Source organism: Oncorhynchus mykiss, chromosome 30 (assembly GCF_057628025.1).
Source record: "Oncorhynchus mykiss isolate SJ-2025 chromosome 30, ASM5762802v1, whole genome shotgun sequence".
Classification (NCBI taxonomy): Eukaryota; Metazoa; Chordata; class Actinopteri; order Salmoniformes; family Salmonidae; genus Oncorhynchus; species Oncorhynchus mykiss.
The window spans coordinates 2677541-2705000 of record NC_143051.1 but is presented as its reverse complement, the minus strand read 5'-3'; the positions used below and the strand labels follow the sequence as shown (position 1 = coordinate 2705000).

The 27460-nt window shown below is 44.5% G+C and overlaps 1 protein-coding gene across 3 annotated transcripts in view; it reads right to left on the bottom strand.

Moving 5' to 3' along the window:
• Positions 1–27159, bottom strand: part of LOC110487822 (phosphatidylinositol-4,5-bisphosphate 4-phosphatase 2) — a 35416-nt gene extending 8257 nt beyond the window's left edge. For 2 of the 3 annotated variants that reach the window (XR_016493760.1, XM_090228531.1), the window contains exons 1-4: positions 26847–26987; positions 10980–11128; positions 3001–3107; positions 1597–1720 (exon numbers count right to left, since the gene is read on the bottom strand). Coding sequence is in view for 2 of the 3 variants with exons in the window: in XM_090228531.1 (XP_090084657.1) it covers positions 1597–1720; positions 3001–3107; positions 10980–11128; positions 26847–26955 (489 nt within the window). In the remaining variant the exon portion in view is untranslated. Of the gene's footprint in view, positions 1–1596; positions 1721–3000; positions 3108–10979; positions 11129–26846 lie in introns of all 3 variants that reach the window. The other variant, XM_036970805.2, reaches the window with a different exon arrangement.
• Positions 27160–27460: the final 301 nt, after the last annotated feature.

Sequence of the window (27460 nt, the reverse complement as noted above, 5' to 3'; positions counted from 1 at the left end):
CCCAACTTATTGTGGGAAGCTTGTGGAAGGCTACCTGAAACTTTTGACCCAAGTTAAACAATTTAAAGGCAATGTTACCAAATACTAATTGAGTGTATGTAAACTTCTGACCCACTGGGAATGTGATGAAAGAAATAAAAGCTGAAATAAATCACTCTCTCTACTATTATTCTGACATTTCACATTCTTAAAATAAAGTGGTGATCCTAACTGACCTAAGACAGGGAATTTTTACTAGGATTAAATGTCAGGAATTGTGAAAAACTGAGTTTTGACTCACTCCAAGTCATGGAAAAGTCACTCCAAGTCATGGAAAAGTCACGATGAGTCGTGGAAAAATCACAACAAGTCATGGAAAAGTCACTCCAAGTCATGGAAAAGTCACAACAAGTCATGGAAAAGTCACTCCAAGTCATGGAAAAGCCACAACAAGTCATGGAAAAGTCACAACAAGTCATGGAAAAGTCACTCCAAGTCATGGAAAAGTCACTCCAAGTCGTGGAAAAGTCACAAGTCATGGAAAAGTCACAACAAGTCGTGGAAAAGTCACAACAAGTCATGGAAAAGTCACTCCAAGTCATGGAAAAGTCACAACAAGTCGTGGAAAAGTCACTCCAAGTCATGGAAAAGTCACAACAAGTCGTGGAAAAGTCACAACAAGTCGTGGAAAAGTCACTCCAAGTCATGGAAAAGTCACAACAAGTCGTGGAAAAGTCACAACAAGTCATGGAAAAGTCACAACAAGTCGTGGAAAAGTCACAACAAGTCATGGAAAAGTCACTCCAAGTCATGGAAAAGTCACAACAAGTCATGGAAAAGTCACAACAAGTCATGGAAAAGTCACTCCAAGTCATGGAAAAGTCACTCCAAGTCGTGGAAAAGTCACAACAAGTCATGGAAAAGTCACAACAAGTCGTGGAAAAGTCACAACAAGTCATGGAAAAGTCACTCCAAGTCATGGAAAAGTCACAACAAGTCGTGGAAAAGTCACAACAAGTCGTGGAAAAGTCACTCCAAGTCATGGAAAAGTCACAACAAGTCGTGGAAAAGTCACAACAAGTCGTGGAAAAGTCACAACAAGTCGTGGAAAAGTCACAACAAGTCGTGGAAAAGTCACAACAAGTCGTGGAAAAGTCACAACAAGTCGTGGAAAAGTCACAACAAGTCGTGGAAAAGTCCTGAAATTCCATCTGTCAAACTGTGTATCAACCCTTAACAATAATCAGAGGTCTGTCTCTGTAGCATATTGTCATTTGGGAATTTCTGTGAATGGATCAACTTGAAAAAAATGACATCCCAAGTCAAGCACTGAGAACCACACACACAGTCTTTGCATTATTAGCCTGGTCCCAGATCGGTTTGTGCTGTCTTGCCAAACTCCTATGATCACTGTCGTTGGCAAGACTGCACAACACATTTATTAAGCGTCTCAGTGTAGGAGTGCTGTTTTGCCTTTTCGATTATAAGGATTGGACAAGGGAGACCTGATCCTAGACCAGCACTACCACTCTGAGATACTTTATGAATACAGGCTAGTCTCTAATAGGCCAGAAGGAGCTGACTGCTGCTCAGAGGACACACTGATTGGCCACATACAAGGAAGGCGTTTCCACAGTGGCCACAGACCACCCTCGTGCCCTCAGGCTGGACTGGCAGGGCCGGCTGGGCCGGCTGCTCCTCTGGAATCACCATCACCGGGCTCAGGTTGATGATGCGTCTGCTGTAGGAGGCGGGGCACACAGAGGAGGAGGGGTTACCATACAGTAGTGATGGATCGTTTTTGTTTACCCATGTTTCCCAGGTAAGAGGTACTATTGTCAGTTGGTTACTGATGGTCAGTTTGTTATTGGATTCATGGTCTTGAACATTTCCGTATTGAAGAACATCCATCAGGCTGTTTTAAAAAGGCTACCAGGATTAATCTACTGGACTCTAGACCAGCAAGGATTAATCTACTGGACTCTAGACCAGCAAGGATTCATCTACTGGACTCTAGACCAGCAAGGATTCATCTACTGGACTCTAGACCAGCAAGGATTCATCTACTGGACTCTAGACCAGCAAGGATTCATCTACTGGACTCTAGACCAGCAAGGATTCATCTACTGGACTCTAGACCAGCAAGGATTCATCTACTGGACTCTAGACCAGCAAGGATTCATCTACTGGACTCTAGACCAGCAAGGATTCATCTACTGGACTCTAGACCAGCAAGGATTCATCTACTGGACTCTAGACCAGCAAGGATTCATCTACTGGACTCTAGACCAGCAAGGATTCATCTACTGGACTCTAGACCAGCAAGGATTCATCTACTGGACTCTAGACCAGCAAGGATTCATCTACTGGACTCTAGACCAGCAAGGATTCATCTACTGGACTCTAGACCAGCAAGGATTCATCTACTGGACTCTAGACCAGCAAGGATTCATCTACTGGACTCTAGACCAGCAAGGATTCATCTACTGGACTCTAGACCAGCAAGGATTCATCTACTGGACTCTAGACCAGCAAGGATTCATCTACTGGACTCTAGACCAGCAAGGATTCATCTACTGGACTCTAGACCAGCAAGGATTCATCTACTGGACTCTAGACCAGCAAGGGTTCATCTACTGGACTCTAGACCAGCAAGGGTTCATCTACTGGACTCTAGACCAGCAAGGGTTCATCTACTGGACTCTAGACCAGCAAGGGTTCATCTACTGGACTCTAGACCAGCAAGGGTCCATCTACTGGACTCTAGACCAGCAAGGGTCCATCTACTGGACTCTAGACCAGCAAGGGTTTAACTACTGGACCAGAAACCCTGTATGAATTCCTGGGGCTGCTGTGGACAGACAGAAAGAGCTGCCTGCCGTGAACTCTGACCTACCAGTTGGGTCTGGGGCATCCTATCACCTACCAGTTGGGTCTGGGGCATCCTATCACCTACCAGTTGGGTCTGGGGCATCCTATCCCCTACCAGTTGGGTCTGTGGTGGGGCATCCTATCACCTACCAGTTGGGTCTGGGGCATCCTATCCTCCTAGATGAGTCTTTGCAGATGAGGAGACAGTTACAGGGACAGCGTACATACTTCTTCCCAGTCGGTGGGTTTTTGATGGGCTGAAAGAAAGAAAGCACTTTGAACTAGGTTTAAATCCATTTTAAACCATTTAATTGCTAGTAAATTACACAGTAAAACCACATAATAAAAACACAATCACAATAACACTGTCACGTGTAATCCCTCTCCGGACTCTAGGTCACCAGGCTGCTCCTTATGGCACACATCATCGTTACACGTACCTGCAGACTCACCTGGACCCCACACATATACACACACACCATTGTTACACGTACCTGCAGACTCACCTGGACCCCATCACTTCCCTGATTACCTTCCATATATATATATATATATATATATATATATATATATATATACATACACACACATATATATGGAGTCCAGGTGGGTCTGACGCCTCGTGTAACGATGGTGGGAGGGATATATATCTGTCAGTCCTTCCCAGGCGTCGCTGTTTCTGTTTCCTGTCTGTGTGCTGTTAGTGTTTTCTGTCTGTGTGCTGTTAGTGTTTCCTGTCTGTGTGCTGTTCCATTTATTTTATTAAAACACTCCCTGAACTTACTTCCCAACTCTCATTACAGAGTCTCGTTACAAACACTCTTATTCACAGGAGACACACCCAATTCCATTCCAATTAGTTGGTCATTTTGCTGAGTCATGTCCCTGGATTCTCGTGTTACAAGCCCTGGTTGAGTTTCGACAGAGCAGAGCACGGCAGTACAAGACTGCTACTAACACCGTCTTGTTGAGGGGTCAGCCTCGGCACGCACGGATCGACTGACTGACTATTTGATCCGTCTCAGCTGAGACGACTGAGGAAACTACTGGCTGTGGTACTGTGGCTCCACGCTGTCGTAGAAGAAGGAACCATCTTTATCGCCTCGTGAAAACCAGACTGAAACACCGCACTCGCAATTTGTTTCACTTCACTTGTGGTACGCGAAACAGAATTTGAGCTAGCAACATCTGTCTGGTTTAAACGAGGCTACAATCTTTAGTCCACTCGCGTAACAACAAACCCCAGCTCAACTCCATGACCATGCAGTTGTAGAGTAGTTACTACATTCGTATGTAATAACACGTTAATAACAGTGTTATTAATCTGTTATCGACACTAAGAGTGCAAGACTGTATCGCAAGTCCAAAGAAAAACTCCAAATAACGCACGTAGAGCAGAACTGGGCCAAAACCCCCTCCTCATTTGAATAGAGAAAAGAGCCATCAAATTTTACAACCATCTAAAAACAAGTGACCCCAAAACATTCCATCACACAGCTCTACAATGTCAAGAGATGAAACAAGAGACGAGTCCCCTCAGCCAGCTGGTTCTGAGGCTCAGTTCACCAACCCAAACCAACCCCATAGAGCCTCAGGACAGCAATCAGCCAGCTGGTTCTGAGGCTCAGTTCACTAACCCAAACCAACCCCATAGAGCCTCAGGACAGCAATCAGCCAGCTGGTTCTGAGGCTCAGTTCACCAACCCAAAACAACCCCATAGAGCCTCAGGACAGCACTCAGAAAATCTGGACCAACCAAATCATCACAAAACAAAAATAAAAATATATCACCTATTGGAAAGACACCACAAAAAATCAAAGTAAACTATGTCTCTAAACAGACAGTACATGGTGGCAGATAATCTGACCACTGTGACTGATAGAAAACTGAGGAAAAGATTGACTAGGTACAGACTCAGTGAGGACAGTCTGGCTATAGAGACCGGTCGTCACAGACAAACCTGGCTGCCCAGAGAGGACAGTCTGGCTATAGAGACCGGTCGTCACAGACAAACCTGGCTGCCCAGAGAGGACAGTCTGGCTATAGAGACCGGTCGTCACAGACAAACCTGGCTGCCCAGAGAGGACAGTCTGGCTATAGAGACCGGTCGTCACAGACAAACCTGGCTGTCCAGAGAGGACAGTCTGGCTATAGAGACCGGTCGTCACAGACAAACCTGGCTGTCCAGAGAGGACAGTCTGGCTATAGAGACCGGTCGTCACAGACAAACCTGGCTGTCCAGAGGGGACAGTCTGGCTATAGAGACCGGTCGTCACAGACAAACCTGGCTGTCCTGAGAGGACAGTCTGGCTATAGAGACCGGTCGTCACAGACAAACCTGGCTGTCCAGAGAGGACAGTCTGGCTATAGAGACCGGCCGTCACAGACAAACCTGGCTGTCCAGAGAGGACAGTCTGGCTATAGAGACCGGTCGTCACAGGCAAACCCAGAGAGGACAGTCTGGCTATAGAGACCGGTCATCACAGACAAACCTGGCTGCCCAGAGAGGACAGTCTGGCTATAGAAAGTGTTCCCAAGAAAGCTAAGGTAACTGAGCTAAATGACTACCGCCCCGTAGCACTCACATCCGTCATCATGAAGTGCTTTGAGAGACTAGTCAAGGACCATATCACCTCCACCCTACCTGACACCCTAGACCCACTCCAATTTGCTTACCGCCCAAATAGGTCCACAGACGATGCAATCTCAACCACACTGCACACTGCCCTAACCCATCTGGACAAGAGGAATACCTATGTGAGAATGCTGTTCATCGACTACAGCTCGGCATTCAACACCATAGTACCCTCCAAGCTCGTCATCAAGCTCGAGACCCTGGGTCTCGACCCCGCCCTGTGCAACTGGGTACTGGACTTCCTGACGGGCCGCCCCCAGGTGGTGAGGGTAGGCAACAACATCTCCTCCCCGCTGATCCTCAACACTGGGGCCCCACAAGGTTGCGTTCTGAGCCCTCTCCTGTACTCCCTGTTCACCCACGACTGCGTGGCCACGCACGCCTCCAACTCAATCATCAAGTTTGCGGACGACACAACAGTGGTAGGCTTGATTACCAACAACGATGAGACGGCCTACAGGGAGGAGGTGAGGGCCCTCGGAGTGTGGTGTCAGGAAAACAACCTCACACTCAACGTCAACAAAACTAAGGAGATGATTGTGGACTTCAGGAAACAGCAGAGGGAACACCCCCCTATCCACATCGATGGAACAGTAGTGGAGAGGGTAGCAAGTTTTAAGTTCCTCGGCGTACACATCACGGACAAACTGAATTGGTCCACTCACACAGACAGCATCGTGAAGAAGGCGCAGCAGCGCCTCTTCAACCTCAGGAGGCTGAAGAAATTTGGCTTGTCACCAAAAGCACTCACAAACTTCTACAGATGCACAATCGAGAGCATCCTGGCGGGCTGTATCACCGCCTGGTATGGCAACTGCACCGCCCTCAACCGTAAGGCTCTCCAGAGGGTAGTGAGGTCTGCACAACGCATCACCGGGGGCAAACTACCTGCCCTCCAGGACACCTACACCACCCGATGTCACAGGAAGGCCATAAAGATCATCAAGGACATCAACCACCCGAGCCACTGCCTGTTCACCCCGCTATCATCCAGAAGGCGAGGTCAGTACAGGTGCATCAAAGCTGGGACCGAGAGACTGAAAAACAGCTTCTATCTCAAGGCCATCAGACTGTTAAACAGCCACCACTAACACTGAGTGGCTGCTGCCAACACACTGACACTGACTCAACTCCAGCCACTTTAATAATGGGAATTGATGGGAAATGATGTAAATATATCACTAGCCACTTTAAACAATGCTACCTTATATAAATGTTACTTACCCTACATTATTCATCTCATATGCATACGTATATACTGTACTCTATATCATCGACGGTATCCTTATGTAATACATGTATCACTAGCCACTTTATACTATACTATGCCACTTTGTTTACATACTCATCTCATTTGTACATACTGTACCCGATACCATCTACTGTATCTTGCCTATGCTGCTCTGTACCATCACTCATTCATATATCCTTATGTACATATTCTTTATCCCCTTACACTGTGTACAAGACAGTAGTTTTGGAATTGTTAGTTAGATTACTTGTTATTACTGCATTGTCGGAACTAGAAGCACAAGCATTTCGCTACACTCGCATTAACATCTGCTAACCATGTGTATGTGACAAATAAAATTTGATTTGATTTGATTTGATTTGATTATAGAGACCGGTCGTCACAGACAAACCTGGCTGCCCAGAGAGGACAGTCTGGCTATAGAGACCGGTCGTCACAGACAAACCTGGCTGCCCAGAGAGGACAGTCTGGCTATAGAGACCGGTCGTCAGACAAACCTGGCTGCCCAGAGAGGACAGTCTGGCTATAGAGACCCGTCGTCACAGACAAACCTGGCTGCCCAGAGAGGACAGGTTGTGCTCACTCTGCTCCAGGGGAGAGGTAGAGACAGAGCTGCATTTCCTATTACACTGTGACAAATACTCAGACCTAAGAGAATATTTATTTCCCAAAATTATAACTCAATACAAAGAATTTGAAACTATAAAATATGAAGAAAAAATCAAATATTTATTGGGTGAAAAGCCAAAATGTGCCGTTTTGGCAGCCAAATATGTGTCCTCCTGCCACAACCTGAGGGACAGCCAGTGAAAAGTGCAAAGTAATGTCGATAATATTTCCCATGTAGTTTTGTCTTGTCTTTCATACCAGGTCATGTGTCTTCTCAGTCATGTTGACTCTGGTCTACTACCAGGTCATGTGTCTTCTCAGTCATGTTGACACTGGTCTACTACCAGGTCACGTGTCTTCTCAGTCATGTTGACACTGGTCTACTACCAGGTCACGTGTCTTCTCAGTCATGTTGACACTGGTCTACTACCAGGTCACGTGTCTTCTCAGTCATGTTGACTCTGGTCTACTACCAGGTCATGTGTCTTCTCAGTCATGTTGACACTGGTCTACTACCAGGTCACGTGTCTTCTCAGTCATGTTGACTCTGGTCTACTACCAGGTCATGTGTCTTCTCAGTCATGTTGACACTGGTCTACTACCAGGTCACGTGCCTTCTCAGTCATGTTGACACTGGTCTACTACCAGGTCACGTGTCTTCTCAGTCATGTTGACTCTGGTCTACTACCAGGTCATGTGTCTTCTCAGTCATGTTGACACTGGTCTACTACCAGGTCACGTGTCTTCTCAGTCATGTTGACTCTGGTTTACTACCAGGTCATGTGTCTTCTCAGTCATGTTGACACTGGTCTACTACCAGGTCATGTGTCTTCTCAGTCATGTTGACACTGGTCTACTACCAGGTCACGTGTCTTCTCAGTCATGTTGACACTGGTCTACTACCAGGTCATGTGTCTTCTCAGTCATGTTGACTCTGGTCTACTACCAGGTCACGTGTCTTCTCAGTCATGTTGACACTGGTCTACTACCAGGTCACGTGTCTTCTCAGTCATGTTGACACTGGTCTACTACCAGGTCCTGTGTCTTCTCAGTCATGTTGACACTGGGCCACTACCAGGTCATGTGTCTTCTCAGTCATGTTGACACTGGTCTACTACCAGGTCACGTGTCTTCTCAGTCATGTTGACACTGGTCTACTACCAGGTCATGTGTCTTCTCAGTCATGTTGACACTGGTCTACTACCAGGTCATGTGTCTTCTCAGTCATGTTGACACTGGTCTACTGCCAGGTCACGTGTCTTCTCAGTCATGTTGACACTGGTCCACTACCAGGTCACGTGTATTCTCAGTCATGTTGACACTGGTCTACTACCAGGTCATGTGTCTTCTCAGTCATGTTGACACTGGTCTACTACCAGGTCATGTGTCTTCTCAGTCATGTTGACTCTGGTCTACTACCAGGTCATGTGTCTTCTCAGTCATGTTGACACTGGTCTACTACCAGGTCACGTGTCTTCTCAGTCATGTTGACACTGGTCTACTACCAGGTCACGTGTCTTCTCAGTCATGTTGACACTGGTCTACTACCAGGTCACGTGTCTTCTCAGTCATGTTGACACTGGTCTACTACCAGGTCCTGTGTCTTCTCAGTCATGTTGACACTGGGCCACTACCAGGTCCTGTGTCTTCTCAGTCATGTTGACACTGGTCTACTACCAGGTCATGTGTCTTCTCAGTCATGTTGACACTGGTCGACTACCAGGTCATGTGTCTTCTCAGTCATGTTGACACTGGTCTACTACCAGGTCATGTGTCTTCTCAGTCATGTTGACACTGGTCTACTACCAGGTCACGTGTCTTCTCAGTCATGTTGACACTGGTCTACTACCAGGTCACGTGTCTTCTCAGTCATGTTGACTCTGGTCTACTACCAGGTCACGTGTCTTCTCAGTCATGTTGACACTGGTCTACTACCAGGTCACGTGTCTTCTCAGTCATGTTGACACTGGTCTACTACCAGGTCACGTGTCTTCTCAGTCATGTTGACACTGGTCTACTACCAGGTCATGTGACTTCTCAGTCATGTTGACACTGGTCTACTACCAGGTCATGTGTCTTCTCAGTCATGTTGACTCTGGTCTACTACCAGGTCACGTGTCTTCTCAGTCATGTTGACACTGGTCTACTACCAGGTCCTGTGTCTTCTCAGTCATGTTGACACTGGTCTACTACCAGGTCCTGTGTCTTCTCAGTCATGTTGACACTGGTCTACTACCAGGTCATGTGTCTTCTCAGTCATGTTGACACTGGTCTACTACCAGGTCATGTGTCTTCTCAGTCATGTTGACACTGGTCTACTACCAGGTCACGTGTCTTCTCAGTCATGTTGACACTGGTCTACTACCAGGTCACGTGTCTTCTCAGTCATGTTGACTCTGGTCTACTACCAGGTCATGTGTCTTCTCAGTCATGTTGACACTGGTCTACTACCAGGTCACGTGTCTTCTCAGTCATGTTGACACTGGTCTACTACCAGGTCATGTGTCTTCTCAGTCATGTTGACACTGGTCTACTACCAGGTCATGTGTCTTCTCAGTCATGTTGACTCTGGTCTACTACCAGGTCATGTGTCTTCTCAGTCATGTTGACACTGGTCTACTACCAGGTCATGTGTCTTCTCAGTCATGTTGACACTGGTATACTACCAGGTCATGTGTCTTCTCAGTCAGGTTGACACTGGTCTACTACCAGGTCATGTGTCTTCTCAGTCATGTTGACACTGGTCTACTACCAGGTCATGTGTCTTCTCAGTCATGTTGACACTGGTCTACTACCAGGTCCTGTGTCTTCTCAGTCATGTTGACACTGGTCTACTACCAGGTCATGTGTCTTCTCAGTCATGTTGACACTGGTCTACTACCAGGTCATGTGTCTTCTCAGTCATGTTGACACTGGTCTACTACCATGTCATGTGTCTTCTCAGTCATGTTGACACTGGTCTACTACCAGGTCATGTGTCTTCTCAGTCATGTTGACACTGGTCTACTACCAGGTCATGTGTCTTCTCAGTCATGTTGACACTGGTCTACTACCAGGTCATGTGTCTTCACAGTCATGTTGACACTGGTCTACTACCAGGTCACGTGTCTTCTCAGTCATGTTGACACTGGTCTACTACCAGGTCATGTGTCTTCTCAGTCATGTTGACACTGGTATACTACCAGGTCATGTGTCTTCTCAGTCAGGTTGACACTGGTCTACTACCATTGCTTTAATGTATTGTTGTTCTCATTAACATTGTTGTAGTTGTTGTTAATGGTAATCCCATGTCCACTACTACTATTATTATTGCTGTTGGTCCCACCATTTATTTATATATAAATATAGTTTATATATATATATATATTTTCATTTTATTTATATTTTTCAATATGTATACTTTGACAATGTAAGTAATAATGAACTTGCCATGTCAATAAAGTCAATTGAATAGAGAGAGAGAGAGACAGAGAGAGAGAGAGATAGAGACAGAGAGAGACAGAGAGACCAGTGAAGCAACAGTAGGATGAGAATTGACAAAGCAGTAGAATCATCATCAGTAGCAGCAGGGAGTCTGCATGGTCTCACCAGATACACACATACACACATACAGAAGTGCAGTTGAGTCTTACCGTGGCCTCGTTGCACACAGTACACTTCACCACGTGCTGATGAAGCTTGCCATCCAGGTTAATGAGAGACTGACACACCCGGCAGTTGATGACGGGTACCCCCCCTGGGTCGGGACTGGCGATGGCTGTGTAGGGGGGAGGGAGTTCAGCTGGAAGGGAGAGATACAGACACACCTGGTTTAATGACACATTAGATACAGTTGAAGTCCTAAGTTGACATACACTTAGGTTGGAGTCATTAAAACTTGTTTTTCAACCACTCCACACATTTCTTGTTAACAAACTATAGTTTTGGCAAATCGTTTCGAACATCTACTTTGTGCATGACACAAGTCATTTTTCCAACAATTATTTACAGACAGATTATTTCACTGTATCACAATTCCAGTGTGTCAGAAGTCTACACACACTAAGTTGACTGTGCCTTTAAACAGCTTGGAATATTCCAGAAAATGATGTCATGGATTTAGAAGCTTCTGATAGGCTGGTTCACATCACTTGAGTCAATTGGAGGGGCACCTGCGGATGTATTTTTGCCTGACATTTGAACCAGCGACCCTTCGGTTACTGGCCCACTGCTCTTAACCACTAGGCTGCCCTTGATGTAATGATATCGTACACAATTTCATGTTTTTAGGCCTACAGACGAGGCCCTGCTTTCACTTCCATTTCCTTTAACACGGGTCGACCTGGGAGATGAGTGAAAATAAGGTGGGTCAGTTGACCAGCCAAAGGGAGTTACTTCCTGATGTCAATACCCCCCCCCCCCCCTCCCCTGTTTGGGTCAAAAAGCAGAACTGACCTATTTTTTTTTTAATACCTTTTATTTAACAAGTCAGTTAAGAACACATTCTTATTTACAATTTATCAACCCATGGAGGTCTGGATTTGGAGTCACACTCAAAATTAAAGTGGAAAACCAGGCTGATCCAAGGCTGACCAGGCTGATCCAACTTTGATGTAATGTCCTTAAAACAAGTCAAAATGAGGCTCAGTAGTGTGTGTGGCCTCCACGTGCCTGTATGACCTCCCTACAACGCCTGGGCATGCTCCTGATGAGGTAGCGGATGGTCTCCTGAGGGATCTCCTCCCAGACCTGGACTAAAGCATCCACCAACTCCTGGACAGTCTGTGGTGCAACGTGGCGTTGGTGGATGGAGCGAGACATGATGTCCCAGATGTGCTCGATTGGATTCAGGTCTGGGAACGGGCGGGCCAGTCCATAGCATCAATGCCTTCCTCTTACAGGAACTGCTGACACACTCCAGCCACATGAGGTCTAGCATTGTCTTGCATTAGGAGGAACCCAGGGCCAACCGCACCAGCATATGGTCTCACAAGGGGTCTGAGGATCTCATCTCGGTACCTAATGGCAGTCAGGCTACCTCTGGCGAGCACATGGAGGACTGTCCGGCCCCCCCAAAGAAATGCCACCCCACACCATGACTGACCCACCGCCAAACCGGTCATGCTGGAGGATGTTGCAGGCAGCAGAACGTTCTCCACGGCGTCACCAGACTCTGTCACGTCTGTCACATGTGCTCAGTGTGAACCTGCTTTCATCTGTGAAGAGCATAGGGCGCCAGTGGCGAATTTGCCAATCTTGGTGTTCTCTGGCAAATGCCAAACATCCTGCACGGTGTTGGGCTGTAAGCACAACCCCCACCTGTGGACGTCGGGCCCTCATACCACCCTCATGGAGTCTGTTTCTGACCGTATCAGCAGACACATGCATATTTGTGGCCTGCAGGAGGTCATTTTGCAGGGCTCTGGCAGTGCTCCTCCTTGCACAAAGGCGGAGGTAGCGGTCCTGCTGCTGGGTTGTTGCCCTCCTACGGCCTCCTCCACGTCTCCTGATGTACTGGCCTGTCTCCTGGTAGCGCCTCCATGCTCTGGACACTACGCTGACAGACACAGCAAACCTTCTTGCCACATATATATATACAGTGCCTTGCGAAAGTATTCGGCCCCCTTGAACTTTGCGACCTTTTGCCACATTTCAGGCTTCAAACATAAAGATATAAAACTGTATTTTTTTGTGAAGAATCAACAACAAGTGGGACACAATCATGAAGTGGAACGACATTTATTGGATATTTCAAACTTTTTTAACAAATCAAAAACTGAAAAATTGGGCATGCAAAATTATTCAGCCCCCTTAAGTTAATACTTTGTAGCGCCACCTTTTGCTGCGATTACAGCTGTAAGTCGCTTGGGGTATGTCTCTATCAGTTTTGCACATCGAGAGACTGACATTTTTTCCCATTCCTCCTTGCAAAACAGCTCGAGCTCAGTGAGGTTGGATGGAGAGCATTTGTGAACAGCAGTTTTCAGTTCGTTCCACAGATTCTCGATTGGATTCAGGTCTGGACTTTGACTTGGCCATTCTAACACTTGGATATGTTTATTTTTGAACCATTCCATTATAGATTTTGCTTTATGTTTTGGATCATTGTCTTGTTGGAAGACAAATCTCCGTCCCAGTCTCAGGTCTTTTGCAGACTCCATCAGGTTTTCTTCCAGAATGGTCCTGTATTTGGCTCCATCCATCTTCCCATCAATTTTAACAATCTTCCCTGTCCCTGCTGAAGAAAAGCAGGCCCAAACCATGATGCTGCCACCACCATGTTTGACAGTGGGGATGGTGTGTTCATGGTGATGAGCAGTGTTGCTTTTACACCAAACATAACGTTTTGCATTGTTGCCAAAAAGTTCAATGTTGGTTTCATCTGACCAGAGCACCTTCTTCCACATGTTTGGTGTGTCTCCCGGGTGGCTTGTGGCAAACTTTAAACGACACATTTTATGGATATCTTTAAGAAATGGCTTTCTTCTTGCCACTCTTCCATAAAGGCCAGATTTGTGCAATATACGACTGATTGTTGTCCTATGGACAGAGTCTCCCACCTCAGCTGTAGATCTCTGTAGTTCATCCAGAGTGATCATGGGCCTCTTGGCTGCATCTCTGATCAGTCTTCTCCTTGTATGAGCTGAACGTTTAGAGGGACGGCCAGGTCTTGGTAGATTTGCAGTGGTCTGATACTCCTTCCATTTCAATATTATCGCTTGCACAGTGCTCCTTGGGATGCTTAAAGCTTGGGAAATCTTTTTGTATCCAAATTCGGCTTTACACTTCTTCACAACAGTATCTCGGACCTGCCTGGTGTGTTCCTTGTTCTTCATGATGCTCTCTGCGCTTTTAACGGACCTCTGAGACTATCACAGTGCAGGTGCATTTATACGGAGACTTGATTACACACAGGTGGATTGTATTTATCATCATTAGTCATTTAGGTCAACATTGGATCATTCAGAGATCCTCACTGAACTTCTGGAGACAGTTTGCTGCACTGAAAGTAAAGGGGCTGAATAATTTTGCACGCCCAATCTTTCAGTTTTTGATTTGTTAAAAAAGTTTGAAATATCCAAGAAATGTCATTCCACTTCATGATTGTGTCCCACTTGTTGTTGATTCTTCACAAAAAAATACAGTTTTATATCTTTATGTTTGAAGCCTGAAATGTGGCAAAAGGTCGCAAAGTTCAAGGGGGCCGAATACTTTCGCAAGGCACTGTAATGTAATATATATATATATATATATATATATATATATGCAGGCCTCAACCACTACCCTGAGAGCCCTTGATTCAGTATATCATGCAGCCCTCAGGTTCATTACCAACCAAACACATCATTGTGATCTCTACAGTGCTGTTGGCTGGTCGTCATTGACCTTGCATAGGCTTAAACCCTGGTATACACTGATTTATAAGGCCATATTGTAGGATTAAACCCTGGTATACACTGATTTATAAGGCCATATTGTAGGATTAAACCCTGGTATACACTGATTTATAAGATCATATTGTAGGCTTAAACCCTGGTATACACTGATTTATAAGGTCATATTGTAGGCTTAAACCCTGGTATACACTGATTTATAAGGCCATATTGTAGGATTAAACCCTGGTATACACTGATTTATAAGGTCATATTGTAGGATTAAACCCCGGTATACACTGATTTATAAGGCCATATTGTAGGATTAAACCCCGGTATACACTGATTTATAAGGTCATATTGTAGGCTTAAACACTGGTATACACTGATTTATAAGGTCATATTGTAGGATTAAACCCTGGTATACACTGATTTATAAGGCCATATTGTAGGATTAAACCCTGGTATACACTGATTTATAAGATCATATTGTAGGCTTAAACCCTGGTATACACTGATTTATAAGGTCATATTGTAGGCTTAAACCCTGGTATACACTGATTTATAAGGCCATATTGTAGGATTAAACCCTGGTATACACTGATTTATAAGGTCATATTGTAGGATTAAACCCCGGTATACACTGATTTATAAGGCCATATTGTAGGATTAAACCCCGGTATACACTGATTTATAAGGTCATATTGTAGGCTTAAACACTGGTATACACTGATTTATAAGGTCATATTGTAGGCTTAAACACTTATATACACTGATTTATAAGGCCATATTGTAGGCTTAAACACCGGTATACACTGATTTATAAGGTCATATTGTAGGATTAAACCCCGGTATACACTGATTTATAAGGTCATATTGTAGGCTTAAACACTGGTATACACTGATTTATAAGGCCATATTGTAGGCTTAAACACCGGTATACACTGATTTATAAGGTCATATTGTAGGATTAAACCCCGGTATACACTGATTTATAAGGCCATATTGTAGGCTTAAACACCGGTATACACTGATTTATAAGGTCATATTGTAGGATTAAACCCCGGTATACACTGATTTATAAGGTCATATTGTAGGCTTAAACACTGGTATACACTGATTTATAAGGCCATATTGTAGGCTTAAACACCGGTATACACTGATTTATAAGGTCATATTGTAGGATTAAACCCCGGTATACACTGATTTATAAGGTCATATTGTAGGATTAAACACTGGTATACACTGATTTATAAGGTCATATTGTAGGCTTAAACACTGGTATACACTGATTTATAAGGTCATATTGTAGGATTAAACCCCGGTATACACTGATTTATAAGGTCATATTGTAGGATTAAACCCCGGTATACACTGATTTATAAGGTCATATTGGATAAAATGCCACTTTATCTCTGTTCTTTTTGAGTCAGATCAGTAGATAAATATCAGTTACGGTCCCATTCTGATTTACTTCTAACAGTACCAAACATTAGAACAGGTCATGGTAGAAATAGCTTTAGTTACATTTTAAAATGTGATGATCTAGTTTCGTTGGTGGAGTTTAAACACTTGATCGATGTATATATGTCATAGAAGAGTGTAAATGTCTTTAAGACAGCTGTTTTTAGTCAAGGTGTTTGTGTTTTTAAACGTAAAATGTCATTGTTGTACTGTATGTGTGTTTATAGTTTTGTTTAATGTTGTGTTAGTGTATGCAAGTTGTTTTGTCTGAAAACGTTGTTCCCCCTGCTGCTATTGGACCAGGTCTCTCTTGGAAAAGAGATGTTATCTCAATGAGGAAAAAAACTGTTCATATAAAAGGTAAAAAAACTAAATGAGTACAGTTATTTATATATATCACATTATTGTGGACAGTCGGGTTAATATAATAGTTGGATTAAAACGTTTACATGCTTTGCAAGAAGACGGATTCCCCTAATCATCCTGTTTCCATGGACACATCTGAAATCAGTCTGCCTGATGGTACTCTGATGAAAGCAGAACATCAACAATCAGAATAAACATTCTACCACAGCAACTGTCATTTTTAGGAAGCATATTTGACTCTGAGTTCAGACATATAAAGTTTGTATGTGAAAACTACTTCTAAGAAGGATAAAGCCAGTAGTTCTGAACTCACTTCCCTCATGGAACTAACACATGACCAGATTAAACACACCTCTGGAACTAACACAGGACCAGATTAAATACACCTCTGGAACTAACACAGGACCAGATTAAATACACCTCTGGAACTAACACACGAGCAGATTAAATACACCTCTGGAACTAACACACGAGCAGATTAAATACACCTCTGGAACTAACACAGGACCAGATTAAATACACCTCTGGAACTAACACACGAGCAGATTAAATACACCTCTGGAACTAACACAGGACCAGATTAAATACACCTCTGGAACTAACACAGGACCAGATTAAATACACCTCTGGAACTAACACAGGACCAGATTAAATACACCTCTGGAACTAACACACGAGCAGATTAAATACACCTCTGGAACTAACACACGAGCAGATTAAATACACCTCTGGAACTAACACACGAGCAGATTAAATACACCTCTGGAACTAACACAGGACCAGATTAAATACACCTCTGGAACTAACACAGGACCAGATTAAATACACCTCTGGAACTAACACACGAGCAGATTAAATACACCTCTGGAACTAACACACGAGCAGATTAAATACACCTCTGGAACTAACACACGAGCAGATTAAATACACCTCTGGAACTAACACACGAGCAGATTAAATACACCTCTGGAACTAACACACGAGCAGATTAAATACACCTCTGGAACTAACACACGAGCAGATTAAATACACCTCTGGAACTAACACACGACCAGATTAAATACACCTCTGGAACTAACACAGGACCAGATTAAATACACCTCTGGAACTAACACAGGACCAGATTAAATACACCTCTGGAACTAACACAGGAGCAGATTAAATACACCTCTGGAACTAACACAGGACCAGATTAAATACACCTCTGGAACTAACACAGGACCAGATTAAATACACCTCTGGAACTAACACAGGACCAGATTAAATACACCTCTGGAACTAACACAGGACCAGATTAAATACACCTCTGGAACTAACACACGAGCAGATTAAATACACCTCTGGAACTAACACAGGACCAGATTAAATACACCTCTGGAACTAACACAGGACCAGATTAAATACACCTCTGGAACTAACACACGAGCAGATTAAATACACCTCTGGAACTAACACACGACCAGATTAAATACACCTCTGGAACTAACACAGGACCAGATTAAATACACCTCTGGAACTAACACACGACCAGATTAAATACACCTCTGGAACTAACACAGGACCAGATTAAATACACCTCTGGAACTAACACAGGACCAGATTAAATACACCTCTGGAACTAACACACGAGCAGATTAAATACACCTCTGGAACTAACACACGACCAGATTAAATACACCTCTGGAACTAACACAGGACCAGATTAAATACACCTCTGGAACTAACACACAACCAGATTAAATACACCTCTGGAACTAACACACGACCAGATTAAATACACCTCTGGAACTAACACAGGACCAGATTAAATACACCTCTGGAACTAACACACGAGCAGATTAAATACACCTCTGGAACTAACACACGACCAGATTAAATACACCTCTGGAACTAACACACGACCAGATTAAATACACCTCTGGAACTAACACACGACCAGATTAAATACACCTCTGGAACTAACACACGACCAGATTAAATACACCTCTGGAACTAACACACGACCAGATTAAATACACCTCTGGAACTAACACACGACCAGATTAAATACACCTCTGGAACTAACACACGACCAGATTAAATACACCTCTGGAACTAACACACGACCAGATTAAATACACCTCTGGAACTAACACACGACCAGATTAAATACACCTCTGGAGTGCAGATTAAGGTGTTTACATGTCCTAATAATATGACAGATTGCTCAGAAAAAAAACAGGTGCTTTAATATTCATACGCTTACTTTGATTTTGACCTTTGGCCGATTAAGATAAGCAGTGTAAAGAGTTCACATGACTATTGCATAATCTGCCTACTGCCATAATCAGTTCACCATCGAATGATTACTGTGCATGTAAACATACCTAATGAGGTTTTAGAAGTGCATTCAATTCAGTGATTCAACAACGCTCTCTAGGAATCTTGTCTGTCCTCTCACTGAGGAGTACAGCCACTCTACTCTAGAGTAGTACAAAAACCTTCAACTAAACCAGTCCAGGTAACCAGAGGTGGCAGGTAGACTAGTGGTTAAAGGGGGGCAGGTAGACTAGTGGTTAGAGGGGGGGCAGGTAGACTAGTGGTTAGAGGGGGGCAGGTAGACTAGTGGTTAGAGGGGGGCAGGTAGACTAGTGGTTAGAGGGGGGGGGGGGCAGGTAGACTAGTGGTTAGAGGGGGGCAGGTAGCCCAGAGGTTAGAGGGGGGCAGGTAGCCCAGAGGTTAGAGGGGGGCGGCAGGTAGACTAGTGGTTAGAGGGGGGCAGGTAGCCCAGAGGTTAGAGGGGGGCGGCAGATAGACTAGTGGTTAGAGGGGGGCAGGTAGCCCAGAGGTTAGAGGGGGGCGGCAGGTAGCCTAGTGGTTAGAGGGGGGCAGGTAGCCCAGAGGTTAGAGGGGGGCGGCAGGTAGCCTAGTGGTTAGAGGGGGGCAGGTAGCCTAGTGGTTAGAGCTTTGGACAAGTAACCGAAAGGTTGCAAGATTGAATCCCGAGTTGACAAGGTAAAAATCTGTCGTTCTGCCTCTGAACAGTTAATCCACTGTTCCCCCAGTAGGCCGTCGTTGAAAATAAGAATATGTTCTTAACTGACTTGCCTAGTTAAATAAAAGGTATTTAAAAAATAAACAAATAAATCAAACCCACCCCTCAGCTGTGTATTCACTAACCGACAGACTAGAACCCAGTCCAGCTCTTTGACCAGGGCTAATCACTGTTCCACATTGGATGATAAGAGGTTTGTCGTCAAATACAACCCAATAAACCAAGAGAATTAGCCATAACACAGAGGTCAGGTTTTACCTTGTCTTTACCAGAAACACAGAGAGACTGCTTTCAATATACGCTGGGAATGTGTGACAGCTTCTGGATCAATTTCGTTTTACATTTTTGTCATGGTAGAGCAAATGGAAAAGTCCATTCAGAAACAGTATGGGACTGGATCCAGGAAGTAAGCAGGACAAGCAGGTCACTTTCCCAGCGTATTAGAGGTCATTATAGTCCGACGTTTCAATGTTTACTGTTAATTCTGTGGTGAAATATGGATTAAACATTAGATTTAAATCGCATGGTGTACAAAGGTGAGTAACAATGCTCATTCAGTTTCTCCATTATATGGCCGTTGACTGGCTGTGTTGTCCAGAACGTAGGGGTATTATGGGCTGTGTTGTCCAGAACGTAGGGGTATTATGGGCTGTGTTGTCCAGAACGTAGGGGTATTATGGGCTGTGTTGTCCAGAACGTAGGGGTATTATGGGCTGTGTTGTCCAGAACGTAGGGGTATTATGGGCTGTGTTGTCCAGAACGTAGGGGTATTATGGGCTGTGTTGTCCAGAACGTAGGGGTATTATGGGCTGTGTTGTCCAGAACGTAGGGGTATTATGGGCTGTGTTGTCCAAAACGTAGGGGTATTATGGGCTGTGTTCTCCAGAACGTAGGGGTATTATGGGCTGTGTTGTCCAGAACGAAGGGGTATTATGGGCTGTGTTGTCCAGAACGAAGGGGTATTATGGGCTGTGTTGTCCAGAACGTAGGGGTATTATGGGCTGTGTCGTCCAGAACGTAGGGGTTTTATGGGCTGTGTTGTCCAGAACGTAGGAGAACTCTACATCAGGAGACATAGAGGAGGCCGTAGGAGGGCAACAGCCTCCGCCTTTGTGCAAGGAGGAGCAGGAGGAGCAGTGCCAGAGCCCTGCAAAATGACCTCCAGCAGGCCACAAATGTGCATGTGTCTGCTCAAACGGTCAGAAACAGACTCCATGAGGTGTGGTATGAGGGCCCGACGTCCACAGGTGGGGGTTGTGCTTACAGCCCAACACCGTGCAGGACGTTTGGCATTTGCCAGAGAACACCAAGATTGGTAAATTCGCCACTGGCGCCCTGTGCTCTTCACAGATGAAAGCAGGTTCACACTGAGCACGTGACAGAGTCTGGAGACGCCATGGAGAATGTTCTGCTGCCTGCAACATCCTCCAGCATGACCGGTTTGGCGGTGGGTCAGTCATGGTGTACGGTGTCATTTCTTTGGGGGGGCCGCACAGCCCTCCATGTGCTCGCCAGAGGTAGCCTGACTGCCATTAGGTACCGAGATGAGATCCTCAGACCCCTTGTGAGACCATATGCTGGTGCGGTTGGCCCTGGGTTCCTCCTAATGCAAGACAATGCTAGACCTCATGTGGCTGGAGTGTGTCAGCAGTTCCTGCAAGAGGAAGGCATTGCTGCTATGGACTGGCCCGCCTGTTCCCCAGACTGGAATCCAATTGAGCACATCTGGGACACCATGTCTCGCTCCATCCACCAACGCCACATTGCACCACAGACTGTCCAGGAGGTGGGGGATGCTTTAGTCCAGGTCTGGGAGGAGATCCCTCAGGAGACCATCCGCCACCTCATCAGGAGCATGCCCAGGCGTTGTAGGGAGGTCATACAGGCACGTGGAGGCCACACACACTCCTGAGGCTAATTTTGACTTGTTTTAAGGACATTACATCAAAGTTGGATCAGCCTGTAGTGTGGTTTTCCGCTTTAATTTTGAGTGTGACTCCAAATCCAGACCTCCATGGGTTGATAAATTTGATTTCCATTGATCATTTTTGTGTGGTTTTGTTGTCAGCACATTCAACTATGTAAATAAAAAAGTATTTAATAAGAATATTTAATTCATTCAGATCTAGGATGTGTTATTTTAGTGTTCCCATTTTTTTGAGCAGTGTATGATAAACAGAGAGTAGCAGCTGCGTAAAAGAAGGGTTGGGAGGGGGCACACAATGCAAATAGTCCGGGTAACCATCTGGTTACATGTTCAGGAGTCTTATGGCTTGGGGGTAAAAACTGTTGAGAAGCCTTTTTGTCCTAGACTTGGCACTCCGGTACCGCTTGCCATGCGGTAGTAGAGCGAACAGTCTATGACTGGGGGTGGCTGGGGTCTTTTTTTAGGGCCTTCCTTTGACACCACCTGGTATAGAGGTCCTGGATGACAGGAAGCTTAGCCCCAGTGATGTACTGGGCCGTACGCACTACCCTCTGAAGTGCCTTGCGGTCAGAGGCCGAGCAATTGCCGTACCAGACAGTGATGCAACCAGTCAAGATGCTCTCTGTTGCAGCTGTAGAACCTTTGAGGATCTTAGGACCCATGCCAAATCGTTTTTAGTTTCCTGAGGGGGAATAGGTTTGGTCGTGCCCTCTTCACGACTGTCTTGGTGTGTTTGGACCATTCTAGTTTGTTGTTGATGTGGACACCAAGGATCTTGAAGCTCTCGGGTGCGCACCTGGTGCTAACGAGCTATACGTGCTAAAGTCTAACCTCTAAATATTAATTTAAATATTAAGTTAAAGTCCAAAGCATGTAACAGTGCACTAAGTGAAAAAAACTAAGCCAATACTCTTGCTCAAGTTAAAATATCATCTCTCTAATAAAAAAGTCACTCCTCGACAAATCTTTTGATGTAGGGTGGTGTTTCACCCCCAAGTTGCCCTACAAGTGCATCTAACCCCACTCACAGCCAACAGTTCAGAGTTTACAAATAAATCTGGTAGGAAAGCTGGGATTCCCCTCTAACAAAGGCCATTAAAACCAATTTTATTTTGTTTTGTTTTTCGCAATTGTGCATTTGTCTGCTTGTCAGAGTGCACTTTTCTCTCGTTATGCCACCACCAGAAGACTATTTATCTCACGTAGAACACAACAACAACAAGCCGACGAGCAGTTTCTCTCTCGTTATGCCACTCATAACTTGTCAGCCACAGGAGGTTGGTGGAACCTTAATTGGGAAGGACGGACTCGTGGTAATGGCTGGAGCGGAATGATACCAGACACAGGGTTCCCATGGTTCCCATGTACACCAAACACAGGATTCCCATGTACACCAGACACAGGGTTCCCATGGTTCCCATGTACACCAAACACAGGGTTCCCATGGTTCCCATGTACACCAAACACATGGTTCCCATGGTTCCCATGTACACCAAACACAGGGTTCCCATGGTTCCCATGTACACCAAACACAGGGTTCCCATGGTTCCCATGTGTTTGATGCCATTCCATTCACTCCGTTCCAGCCATTATTATGAGCAATCCTCCCCTCAGCAGACTACACTGATGTCAGCTAACAAGTTTTGGATTGGTAAATAGCATAGCCAGCTATCTAAAAGTGTAGTAATCATGGCTGAATACACAGGGGCCCTAACCTACAGGGGGAGCCCATTGATTTTGTTAGTCACCCTGACCTACAGGGGGAGCCCATTGATTGTGTTAGTCACCCTGACCTACAGAGGAAGCCCATTGATTTTGATAGTCACCCTGACCTCCAAGGGGGACCCCCAAAAGGCTTGGCCCGTCTCTGGGCCCATGCTCTGGTCAAAAGTAGTGCACCATAATGGAAAAGAGTTCCAATAAGAATGTAGTCTCTGTGTTCTAACTCTGCACCATAATGGGAAAAGAGTTCCAATAAGAATGTAGTCTCTGTGTTCTAACTCTGCACCATAATGGGAAAAGAGTTCCAATAAGAATGTAGTCTCTGTGTTCTAACTCTGCACCATAATGGGAAAGGGTTCCAATAAGAATGTAGTCTCTGTGTTTTAACTCTGCACCATAATGGGAAAAGAGTTCCAATAAGAATGTAGTCTCTGTGTTCTAACTCTGCACCATAATGGGAAAAGAGTTCCAATAAGAATGTAGTCTCTGTGTTCTAACTCTGCACCATAATGGAAAAGGGTTCCAATAAGAATGTAGTCTCTGTGTTCTAACTCTGCACCATAATGGGAAAAGAGTTCCAATAAGAATGTAGTCTCTGTGTTCTAACTCTGCACCATAATGGGAAAAGAGTTCCAATAAGAATGTAGTCTCTGTGTTCTAACTCTGCACCACAATGGGAAAAGAGTTCCAATAAGAATGTAGTCTCTGTGTTCTAACTCTGCACCATAATGGGAAAAGAGTTCCAATAAGAATGTAGTCTCTGTGTTCTAACTCTGCACCATAATGGGAAAAGAGTTCCAATAAGAATGTAGTCTCTGTGTTCTAACTCTGCACCACAATGGGAAAAGAGTTCCAATAAGAATGTAGTCTCTGTGTTCTAACTCTGCACCATAATGGGAAAAGAGTTCCAATAAGAATGTAGTCTCTGTGTTCTAACTCTGCACCATAATGGAAAAGAGTTCCAATAAGAATGTAGTCTCTGTGTTCTAACTCTGCACCATAATGGGAAAAGAGTTCCAAATAAGAATGTAGTCTCTGTGTTCTAACTCTGCACCATAATGGGAAAAGAGTTCCAATAAGAATGTAGTCTCTGTGTTCTAACTCTGCACCATAATGGGAAAAGAGTTCCAATAAGAATGTAGTCTCTGTGTTCTAACTCTGCACCATAATGGGAAAAGAGTTCCAATAAGAATGTAGTCTCTGTGTTCTAACTCTGCACCATAATGGGAAAAGAGTTCCAATAAGAATGTAGTCTCTGTGTTCTAACTCTGCACCACAATGGGAAAAGAGTTCCAATAAGAATGTAGTCTCTGTGTTTTAACTCTGCACCATAATGGGAAAAGAGTTCCAATAAGAATGTAGTCTCTGTGTTCTAACTCTGCACCATAATGGGAAAAGAGTTCCAATAAGAATGTAGTCTCTGTGTTGTAACTCTGCACCACAATGGGAAAAGAGTTCCAAATAAGAATGTAGTCTCTGTGTTCTAACTCTGCACCACAATGGGAAAAGAGTTCCAATAAGAATGTAGTCTCTGTGTTCTAACTCTGCACCATAATGGAAAAGAGTTCCAATAAGAATGTAGTCTCTGTGTTCTAACTCTGCACCATAATGGAAAAGAGTTCCAATAAGAATGTAGTCTCTGTGTTCTAACTCTGCACCATAATGGGAAAAGAGTTCCAATAAGAATGTAGTCTCTGTGTTCTAACTCTGCACCATAATGGGAAAAGAGTTCCAATAAGAATGTAGTCTCTGTGTTCTAACTCTGCACCATAATGGGAAAAGAGTTCCAATAAGAATGTAGTCTCTGTGTTCTAACTCTGCACCATAATGGGAAAAGGGTTCCAATAAGAATGTAGTCTCTGTGTTCTAACTCTGCACCATAATGGGAAAAGAGTTCCAATAAGAATGTAGTCTCTGTGTTCTAACTCTGCACCATAATGGGAAAAGGGTTCCAATAAGAATGTAGTCTCTGTGTTCTAACTCTGCACCACAATGGGAAAAGAGTTCCAATAAGAATGTAGTCTCTGTGTTCTAACTCTGCACCATAATGGGAAAGGGTTCCAATAAGAATGTAGTCTCTGTGTTCTAACTCTGCACCATAATGGGAAAGGGTTCCAATAAGAATGTAGTCTCTGTGTTCTAACTCTGCACCATAATGGGAAAAGAGTTCCAATAAGAATGTAGTCTCTGTGTTCTAACTCTGCACCATAATGGGAAAAGAGTTCCAATAAGAATGTAGTCTCTGTGTTCTAACTCTGCACCATAATGGGAAAAGAGTTCCAATAAGAATGTAGTCTCTGTGTTCTAACTCTGCACCATAATGGGAAAGGGTTCCAATAAGAATGTAGTCTCTGTGTTCTAACTCTGCACCATAATGGGAAAAGAGTTCCAATAAGAATGTAGTCTCTGTGTTCTAACTCTGCACCATAATGGGAAAGGGTTCCAATAAGAATGTAGTCTCTGTGTTCTAACTCTGCACCATAATGGGAAAGGGTTCCAATAAGAATGTAGTCTCTGTGTTCTAACTCTGCACCATAATGGGAAAGGGTTCCAATAAGAATGTAGTCTCTGTGTTCTAACTCTGCACCATAATGGGAAAAGAGTTCCAATAAGAATGAAGTTTCTGAGAAAAGCGTGTCTTGACAAAGATGTGTAGTTTACTGTAGGTTAGTAGGCTCTCCAGTCATTTGAATGGGGAACATGCTGATTTCACAACAGAGCTGTGTATATTATCATCTGAATATCACTGTGCTAAACAGAGGGAACAATGGCCCTACGCATTCAGATCACCCACAAGGACCCTTGTGTGTTTAACTGTACATATGAAATACACTACAACACTACACAGAGGAAGGTTCTCTGTTTCCAGAGAACACATAGTGAAGGGCTCATCCACAACATGCATAACTGAGCCTATATGTCATGCATGGAGAGTAATGGATAGTAATACCAACCTAAACATGCATTTCATGGATGCGTATGATCCAGTCAAATGAAAGAGGTTTATAATATATATATGTTACAGTGGAGGCTGGTGGGAGGAGCTATAGGAGGACGGGCTCATTGTAATGGCTGGAACACATCAACCATATGGAAACCACATGTTCGGCTCCTTTCCTTCAATACCATTCCAGCCATTACAATGGGCCCATCCTCCTATAGCCCCTCCCACTGATGGGTTATAAAAATACTAATTCATAGCCTAGTGGCCCGTTATGTTCAATTTGCATGGGCCTAATGTCTTATGGACTCAACAACCACACAACGTTGAGATGGGATTTTTTTCAGGATTTGTGAGTTATACTTGTATCCTCTGATTAATAATGTCCTTCCTGCTCATCTCAAGTAATGGCTGACAGCATCATATCCTTTTAGAAGACGTGTAAACAGTATTACCCAGCAACACAGATCGTGATGCGAGTCATTTCTGCAGAATACTGAATTGAATACAACTGGAATTTTTCTGAAAATATTCGGCTAGGCCTTCTACTGCAAGCTCAACCTTTTGATTTCTGACTGATGCCCTTCTCTTGCCCGTTACAATTTAACGCACTACGCAAAAATAATGCTCAACACGATACTCCCAAAATGATTCAGCATTCATGGGGGGAGTCATAGCCTGAAGTCGGTTTACCTCTCGGGCTCGTGTCCTGCAGGTACGAAGGCGGTCCCGACGGTGTGACATTCCCAGAGTTCGGTGCTGAGAGCAGCGGGGACCGTTCATCCATGCCTTCGTCGGCCATGGCGGCAGCAGTTCACCCAAACCAGACGAATAAACACCGAGAAGAAGTAGAGCCGATGCGGCGGAGCCTCTCCTCTGGCCAGTGTTTCCTTGGGAGGGGGCGGCCAGCAGATCCGTGGTAGCCTACTGCTCCGGAGAGGGCACTTCCTCGGAGGTGGAGCTACACAGACCTCAACGGGACCGGGTGGGAGGGTTGTGAGCGACTGAATGCAGAGAGAGCCAGACACCCCAACCCAACCCGTTCCCCCCAGGCACGGTGGTGGCATGCCTTTTAGTGGGCCTGAAAACTAGACTAAATCAGCAATTAATTCTTTGAGATACAGTTTACATCCTCCAGAATGAGGAATAATATACTACTATACCCTAGGGGCTACTGTAGACAGGCTATATTATACTGTATTATCTGTTTAAAAGATTCAACAAAACTATCCAAGAATATTCAATATTATATTCTGATCTTGGTGATGGATGAGGTGTAAAAGCGGTTTGGGTGTCTAGAAAAAAAA